The 9,213-nt window shown below is 44.0% G+C and overlaps 1 protein-coding gene across 6 annotated transcripts in view; it reads left to right on the forward strand.

Annotated features, from left to right (window-relative positions):
- The window catches only part of CHKA (choline kinase alpha), a 69,487-nt gene that overhangs the window by 45,977 nt on the left and 14,297 nt on the right, over positions 1–9,213 (forward strand). For all 6 annotated transcript variants that reach the window (XR_001827654.2, XM_017536959.2, XM_017536960.2 and 3 more), the window contains 4 exons: positions 1,682–1,795; positions 5,948–6,081; positions 6,483–6,587; positions 7,520–7,578. Coding sequence is in view for 5 of the 6 variants with exons in the window: in XM_017536959.2 (XP_017392448.1) it covers positions 1,682–1,795; positions 5,948–6,081; positions 6,483–6,587; positions 7,520–7,578 (412 nt within the window). In the remaining variant the exon portion in view is untranslated. The remainder of the gene's footprint in view (positions 1–1,681; positions 1,796–5,947; positions 6,082–6,482; positions 6,588–7,519; positions 7,579–9,213) is intronic.

The raw sequence follows: 9,213 nt of genomic DNA on the forward strand, positions 1-9,213 counted from the left end.
TGAGCCTCACAAGGTAACGGTAAGGCCATAATTGTGGGGGTTATACAAATTATGGTTGCAGACGATAATTGTGGGGGATTACCGACAAATCCATTTGCCCCCACAAAACTTAAAACTGACCGAAATACATTTTACTTTAATGTGGTCTGATATCCTTTGAAAGTAGCTTTTCTTTTTTGTTTTCTGCTTAGTAACTCTAGTACTGTATCACTTCCTAATAAGATTGTCTCGATTTCTCCGTTTTTGGTAATGTGAATGTATTAGAGAATATTTCTCTGGGATCATGTTCCTCCACAGCACATTTCTTCACAGGGGGTGAATTAGAATCATCTGAAAGCTTTTTCAAAACAGCCCTGCTGGTGCCTCTTTTTCAGCACTTGGGGGAGGACTAGGAATCTCTTTGCAAAAGCTCTTTTTATTTGTATTTTTTTTGAGATGGAGTCTCACTCTGTCACCCAGGCTGGAGGGCAGTGGTGTGATCTCAGCTCACTGCAACCTCTGCCTCCTGGGTTCAAGCGATTTTTCTGCCTCAGCCTCCCAATTAGCTGAGACTACAGGTGCATGCCACCATGCCTGGCTAATTTTTGTGTTTTTACTAGAGACGGGGTTTTACTATATTGGCCAGGCTGGTCTTGGAACTCCTGACCTCGTGATCCACCTACCTTGGCTTCCCAAAGTGTTGGGATTACAGGCGTGAGCCACTGTGCCTGGCTTTTTTTTTTTTTTTTTTTTTTTTTTTTAAAGAGACTTTGGTGGTGGGGGTGCATCTCACTATGTTTCCCAGGCTGGTCTCTAATTCCTGGCCTCAAGTGATCCTCCTACCCCAGCCTCCCAAAGTGTTGGGATTACAGGCTGAGCCACCGCCTGGCCTGTAAAAGTTCTTTAGGAGATTCAGGTGCACCTCTGGGTACGAATGACTCTTTCACTCCAATTGATGGAAACCCTTATGCTATTTAAGGGGGAAAGGCCAAGGAATGAATTTGCTTTGAGACCAAAGCATGGATTTTGAAGGCAAAATGATGACAGATCTTACGGTAATTATTAGGACGAAGATAGAACAGACAGCATCATGAGATTTTAGCAAGATAACAAACATTAAGTAACAGGAAAAGGCCAGGTGTGCCATCTGAAAATAGAAACCTGAGATGCTCCGTGATCAGCTGCCCTTTGGACTAGAAAGCCATAGACCCTGAACCTAAATCAGTATTTTCAAGCTTGTTGGACCCATGGTCCAATTTATAGACAGAAGGTCCTTTGGATCCTTTGCTGTAACTAGGTGCACTCAACCAAAAACAAATCAACCCTCACCAGAATGGGTGGTATTGCGGCCTTTGGTGAGATGCCAAGGGTGAGACTCCTATATAGGTTGTGAAATAAATAGAAGCAATAAAAGCACTGATGGATATTTTTCTATTTTTGGAACTAGTGACCTAAATTCAACTCAGATTTTAAATCTTATCAGTATAGTTTAGTGCTTGCAAGCATGAATCCTGCAAATGACAAGATCTGTGACTTTGGAACCTCTGTTTCTTCATATTTAAAATGGGGATGCTGATAACAGTAGTGTCCATGTGAAAGAATACTCATGAGGATTAGATGAAACGCTCCTGTGGGAGTGCTTCTTATGCCTGGTGCATGGCAGACACTCAGTAAACACCTGATTTGTTGCCATCTGTTTTAGGGGACCGAGACCATGGTTCTGGAGAGCGTTATGTTTGCCATTCTCGCAGAGCGGTCACTCGGGCCAAAACTCTATGGCATCTTTCCCCAAGGCCGACTGGAACAGTTCATCCCGGTAAGGTTTGTTCATAAATGCTCAGTTGACATATGCCACAGACAGAAGATGGCTTCTTTGTCTCATTGCTGCAAGAACCTGTAATGCTGTGTTTTTACTGTTAACCTGACCTATGTCATTAAACTATGTATCAGAGAAAAGCTGTCTTTCATGAGAAAAGCAACATTTATTTTGTACTTATAACAGAACCTCTTTCTTCCCTGTAAAGTTGTATTCATCTAAATTTGAAATATGTATGGAACGTACCATTTCATCATCCCCTGAGGCTGTGTACCCTGAAACTTTGCCCTTTTCACCTTGTTCCTCTCAACTTCTGTAGTCGTGCTTTATAGAACTTGCTGCTAGGACACCTTGGCCCTGACCATACCTTGCGCTGTCTCTGGCTATAGCCCTGTGGGGCCATGCCTGTTCGGAATCCCATTGCCCTTCCTTGGTTTGTTTTGTGCATTCCCACTGAGTGTCCCTACCTCCCATCTTCCTGTCTCATATGCTGGTCAAATTCCTAGATTTCAAGGCCTTGCTTCAAGACCTTACAGTCTTACTTCCAAGCACTCAGGATTATTTTCCCTTACTTACTGTCCCAAGGCAGTTTTAATGTTGCTGTAACATTTTCCAGTGTAACCATGTCTTAGGGTTACATGTGCATATCTAAAGCATAGTTCCTGTCCTTCTGCCCACCCACCCCTAACTCCATGCCCAGCACAGTGCTTCATGACCAAGTGTTTTCATGAACCCTAAGTGTTGAAGTGTGGCTCTGAGCCCTGGCAATGCTTGTTTGGTTGGCAATGCTGGTCTTTATCAGCCTGCACTCCCTTCCTAGATAGTTAAAATATTCCCTGTTTTAACTGAGCATGAGCTCCTTGAGGACTAGAGTCATAAGCCGCTAGCTTTGCCTGCCCTGATGCATGAGATGTCTTGTCCATGAGAGGCCTGGGCACGTCCAAGGATGTCCTGTACAACTGTGCAGACAGAGCCTAGCACTAGGATGCCTGGCAGAGGGGTGCTTTGCTGTGTATGGCTGGGGACCAGGGGCAGGGGTTTCTTTTGTCTAATCCCACAGCCCAGAAACAGGGAGGCTAGTTGTGCTTTGTCTCCCCAGAAGAGGTATCCTCTTCTAGTTGACAGTGGCGTGGTCCATCTGTGCTAGCATCGTGCTAGGTCCCAGTGCTGAGGGTGTGTTTAGATGAGCGGATGGTGCCTTTACTGCACCAGCTTTTACCTTTAGTCTGCTCCCTGGCACCTGGCTGTTTTTATTTCTGATTTTCTCCGTAAAGACAGTAACATCTGTCAGGCATGAGAAATAAAAGAGATAATAAGTTTTTGAAAGAATTTTGCAAATAATAAAACTTCATATGGTTTCAAGTGGCAATATAGTTGAATCTTAAAAACATAATGCTGAATGATAAAACCAAACTGCAGGAGACTGTAAGTAGTATCATACCACTTTATAAAACCTGACACATTTTAAAAATTGTTTAAGAATATATGCACATGTAGTAAAAGTTCTCTTTTTGGAAAAGGTAAGGGAATTGTGTTAACACAATTCAGAATAATGAAAATATCTTGGGGACAAAAAGAGCAGCCATCAGGACACATAGATCGTAGTATCTGTGGAATTGATTTTGTTCTAGTTCTTAAGTTCTATCTGTGCTCTTTTGTATATATTGTTTATTGATATTAAATTTTTTTTTGAGATGGGAGTCTCATTCTCTTGCCCAGGCTGGAGTGCAGTGGCATAATCATAGCTCACTGCAGCCTCGAACTTCCGGATTCAAGTGATCTTTCTGCCTTAACCTTTCAAGTAGCTAGAACCCCAGGTGCATACCAGCACACCCAGCTTATTTAAGAAATTTTTTTTGGGCCGGGCGCGGTGGCTCAAGCCTGTAATCCCAGCACTTTGGGAGGCCGAGGCGGGTGGATCACGAGGTCAAGAGATCGAGACCATCCTGGTCAACATGGTGAAACCCCGTCTCTACTAAAAATACAAAAAATTAGCTGGGCATCGTGGCGCGTGCCTGTAATCCCAGCTGCTGGGGAGGCTGAGGCAGGAGAATTGCTTGAACCCAGGAGGCGGAGGTTGCGGTGAGCCGAGATCGCGCCATTGCACTCCAGTGTGGGTAACAAGAGCGAAACTCCGTCTCAAAAAAAAAAAAAAAAAAAAAAAGAGAGAAGTAATTTTTTTTGTAGAGATGGGTCTTGCTGTGTTACCCAGGCTGGTCTTGAACTCCTGGCCTCAAGCTCTTCTCCTGCCTCAGCCTCCTACATCACCAGGATTACAGGTGTGAGCTACTGCACCCACCCATAGTGAAGATTTTTTAAAAATTCTATTGTATACTAGATTTGAACCATATGACACTGCCAATCCTTGACTGTTTTTGACCCACAAGCATGGCAGTTTCATTTGATTCAATCTAATACTGTATGTTATTTCTAGGTTTACTTTTTTTTTTCTTTAAGACAGGGTCTTGCTCTGTTGCCCAAGCTGAAGTATAGTGGCCTGATCTCAGCTCACTGCAGCCTCATCCTTCCAGGTTCAAGCGATCCTCTCACCTCAGCCTCTCAAGTAGCTGGGACTACAGGCATGTGCCACCACATTTGACTAATTTTAATATTTGTAGAGACGGGGTCTCCCTATGTTGCCCAGACTGGTCTCAAACTCCTGGGCTCAAGCAGTCCTCCCTCCTTGGCCTCCCAAAGTGCTGGGATTACAGGCATGAACCATCATGCCCAGATTCCAGCTTAGGTTTACTCTTGACTACTGCTTGGGATCAGGTGATTCAGTTTCATTATTCCTGTAGCCATCTTTCAAAGGGCATGTGAGAATAGTAGGGCCACTAGGGATGGTAGGTAGTCTGTTTCTCTTTCTCTTTGTGCCCAGGGAGGAATTTGGAATAAGATTTGTTCACCTTTGAGCATGTTAGCTCCAGATTTTTCTAGTTGCCAATTATTGGCAGTTTTGAAAGCTGAGTGAGCTGCCTTAATAAGTCCCACGTGTCCTGCTGCTGGAAGTGGAGTCCCTGTCCTTATTGCAGCATGGTAATTTGTTTACAATGCTGCGGAGACAGTGCTTTCTGGAGGGAGTTGAATAGAACATTGAGCCCAATGCTTCCAGTGAGCTCTTAGCTCTCAGTAGCAGATATCTGCCACTTGCTGAGCCACACCCTGGGCTGGGTGCTATCCCAGAGATCTTACCCACATTCTCTCCCCCAGCTCTCCTGGCAACTCTGTACGAGACTTCATGTCCTGATGCCCACTTGATAGAACACATAGAGGTATGAGGTAACTTGGACGGCCATGTAGCTTTGAAACGAGAATTAAAGCCACAATTTCAAATGGTGTTTCCCTAAGTTGGGAGCATTCGCTCTTTACCCTGTGCTGTACTGCTTTGCATTTTCACAAAAATCTCTCTCTCGGTTTCTGCAGGGTGGCAGGTTACATGAGGAAACTCTAGAGGTCTCAGTTGTTGTGAGCTCCCAAGAGCCTCCTGTAAAAGGGCAGCCAAACAAGCATGGCCCCGGGCTGATTTAGGGGAAGTACGGGACGCAGAGGCCAGGAGGAAGGCAGTCTTCCTAGAGTCTGTTTTTTTGCCCGGCTTTGCCCTTGATACCTGCTCTGTGCCAGACCAGCTGCTGACACCATCACTGGTAGCAGCTAGAGATGGCCCCCCTGTGCCTGTGACACATCTCCCAGTTAGGACCTGTTCTGGACCCGACATCTCACCTGTAACACATCAGAGTAGAATGTCGCAGCTGTTGGAGGAGCTAGGAGCTGGGCCATGTGATAAACTGCTGAAGACATGGACTTCAGCACTGGGTAGTGAATAGACATTCCGTGTGGCTTTAGAGGGCAGAATAATAGATGATAGGGTAGTTTTTAGTTCAATAAAATTTAAGAAAGGACTTCTCATAGTTAAAAGGGGTTCAGAATGAAATAGATCTTTGGAGGTGGCCTGTTCCTCACTGTAGAAGTGCCGTAGCAATTGCTGGGTCACTGTCTGTGGGGACACAGTGTCCATTCTTAAGGGAATTTGGGGCATTGGGTGAGATTTAAACACACTACAAAAACTGGCTTCTCGTTCCTAAGACTGTGTGATCTCACACTTTGTAGGTTATTTGGGTAAATGTCAGTTTCTAACTCCCTTTTCTATTTCAGAGCCGGCGATTAGATACTGAAGAATTAAGTTTGCCAGATATATCTGCAGAAATTGCTGAGAAAATGGCTACGTTTCATGGTATGAAAATGCCATTCAATAAGGAACCAAAATGGCTTTTTGGCACAATGGAAAAGTAAGTGGTCAAATCACTTGTCCTAACTTAGTTTTACAGTGGTGGCTCCCAGGAGTACCAGAAGTGAGCATTTGTTTGCCACAGTAGTCAGAGGTCTTCCTACTTCACTGAGATGCAGAGTGTCAGCTGATGATACTTGTCTCACAGATAAGTCTTCCTGCATGTAAAAGTCAATTCCTAAACCAGGAAAGAAGACTTATGCAAAAATGCTATTGAATGGGTGAAGAGGCAGAAAGTCGCCTTGCTAGAATGCCATGAGTCCCTAAGACTGCCATGGCAGTCAGAGGGGCATTGTGACCGCGCTAGGATTGAATGTTTAACCAAGGCCCCAAGAACAAGCCTTGGTGAATTATCAGTGATTCTTTGTTCTGGGTTTTTTGTTGTTGTTTATTTTTTAATAGATATCTAAATGAAGTGCTGAGAATTAAATTTACTGGGGAATCCAGAATTCAAAAGCTCCACAAATTCCTCAATTACAATCTGCCTTTGGAACTGGAAAACCTGAGGTGAGTTTTCCTTCTGTTTCCTGACTTTAAATATTCTTAGTTACTAAAACTGTTGTCAGTAAACATTGATTAAGCTTGCCTTATGTCCGGCATTTTACATTGGTTTTACAGGATGAATTTAAACGATGAGTTTTGTCATCTGGAATTATAGTTCTCTGTGAATGCCCACATGTGGCCTTAATCAGTCTGTGCAGGTTCCATAGAGAAGGAAAGTGTTGAAGGAGTGGCTTAGTGGCCAGGGCAGTAGAGTATCTAGCAGGTGGATTTTCTCTGGTGGGGAGAAGGGAGTAAGGGCAGGCTAGGGAGTTTGAGGAAGATCCCTTCGTCTTAAACTTCAGCCTGGCCTTGGCTTTTGTGGGAAATAGTAAGAATCTCGATGCTGATCTCTGAGGCAGGGCCATCATTATTCTCAGAGTGATGCCAGGTGCAGGCCACTCACATCTGTACACTAACGATTATTTATACCTTAATTACTCAGGTATGTGAGTGTCTCCTCTGCTAGGCATGATGATTTGCTGCTAAGGGAAAACAAGTAAACAAACAGAATAATGTCAAATTGTGTTAAATGCTGTGATAGAAACAGATCCAAGTAAGCCCTTAGTCTGCATAGGGGACCTGCTTTGGGTTACTGTTAAAAGAAAGGCTAAGGGGATGCTGTACAAGCCAAGACCAGCAGAGAAAGGGGCTCCAGGAGGGAGCAGCACATACAAAGGGCCTGCAAGGGAAGAGCTGAGGGCCTGTGGGAGTTTCAGATGTGATCTGCTGTGGAGCCGTTGCCACATAATGACACAGTTGTCAGAATTCACATCACAGATCCTACTCTGGAACTACTGCTTTGGAGCAAAAATTGGGTGCTGGCCATGTAGAAAGAGCAGGTCTATGTGCATCTTACTGAGACGCTTGATGAGTAACAGTGAAACCTTCCTTTTCAGATCATTGCTTGAATCTACTCCATCTCCAGTTGTATTTTGTCATAATGACTGTCAAGAAGGTAAGAATTTGCTGTTTTGTTACAGACTAGGTTTGTGTATATAATTAGAAAATAACTGTAATGCCAGTGTGTCTGAAAAATGCCATACTAGCATCAGGAGTGTATTAGTTACATTAAGTTATGATACAACCAGACAATGAGGTTTTGTATTATTTTCAAAAAGTATGAGCCTAGGCACAGTGTCTCATGTCTGTAATATCAGCATTTTGAGAGGCCAAGGTGGGAGGATTGCTTGAGCCCAGGAAGTCTAGACCAGCCTGGGCAACATAGCGAGACCCCATCTCTATACAAAATAAAAAAATTAGCCAGGGATAGTGGTGCGCACCTGTAGTCCCAGCTACTTGGGAAGCTGAGACAGGAATTTGGCTTGAGCCTAGGAGTTCAAGGCTGTAGTATGCTATGATCGCACCACTGCACTGTAGCCTAGGTGTCAGAGCAAGGCCCTGTCTCAAAAAAAAAAAAAAAAATGTGAGAAAACATTCACTAAACTTGGGAATTGGGATAAAGGACCTAAACTTTCCAAGTCGCATACTATCTTTTCAGTGTTTAACTCCTTACAGTAAACATACATTTTTTTTTTAACTTGAAAAAGAATGAAAGAGCAAGATCCACTGTCTACCCCAGTCAGTCCCAGGCCCTTCCTTTCTGCACCACACAGCATAGTGGTACTTATTGCAACAGTTGTAATCCCAACACCTTCTCTCCTAATATCAGTGCACTTTGCTATTAATTACTCAGGCTTCTCTGCTTTGAAAACATGACAATGGGCCGGGCGTGGTGGCTCATGCCCGTAATCCCAGCACTTTGGGAGGCCGAGGTGGGCCCATCACGAGGTCAAGAGATCAAGATCCTCCTGGCCAGCATGGTGAAACCCCGTCTCTACTAAAAATACAAAAAAAAAAATAGCCGAGCATGGTGGCACGTGCCTGTGGTCCCAGCTACTTGGGAGGCTGAGGCGGAAGAATCGCTTAAACCCAGGATGCGGAGGTTGCAGTGAGCCGAGATTGCGCCACTGCACTCCAGCCTGGCGACAGAGCAAGACTCCGTCTCAAAAAAAAAAAAAAAAAAAAAAAAAAAAAAGAAAACATGACAATGATATGTTCCTTACTATAACAAAACTTCATCCCATGCAATTGCACATTGAACAGTCTCATCAGAGGCCCCTACTGTGCAGCTCCTACTGGTGCTGCTGTCATGGCCTCGCTCTTCATTGACCTTGCCTCCCCTAGTCACGGTAGCTCAGGTCCCACCTTGGACCCTTCTTTGCCAGGCTGAGCAGTTTTCTTTTAATCCTGAGAACAGTCTCATGAAGACCTGTCATCTGTAAGCCATTCATTTGAGCCAAAATACCTTTTACTAATTAGCTACTCTCTGCTGGCTAACTCAAGTCAAGGAGGGTGTAGACATTTCATCCACAGCTTTGTGTATTATCCTTGCCCTCTGATGGTGAGGGGGCATAGATATCACCAGAGAGGGGTCTGGAAGAGATCAGCTGCATTGATGATGGCAAAGTGTAGGAGGGATAGAAGAGATAACAGTTGTACATTAGTTTTGTTCTGCTGCTTTGGGTTTCTGCCTCCAATTTGTCTTTTTTTTTTTTTTTTTTTTTTTTTTTTTTTTTTTTTTTTTTTTTTT

This window comes from Cebus imitator, unplaced genomic scaffold (assembly GCF_001604975.1).
Source record: "Cebus imitator isolate Cc_AM_T3 unplaced genomic scaffold, Cebus_imitator-1.0 Scaffold102, whole genome shotgun sequence".
Taxonomy (NCBI): domain Eukaryota; kingdom Metazoa; phylum Chordata; class Mammalia; order Primates; family Cebidae; genus Cebus; species Cebus imitator.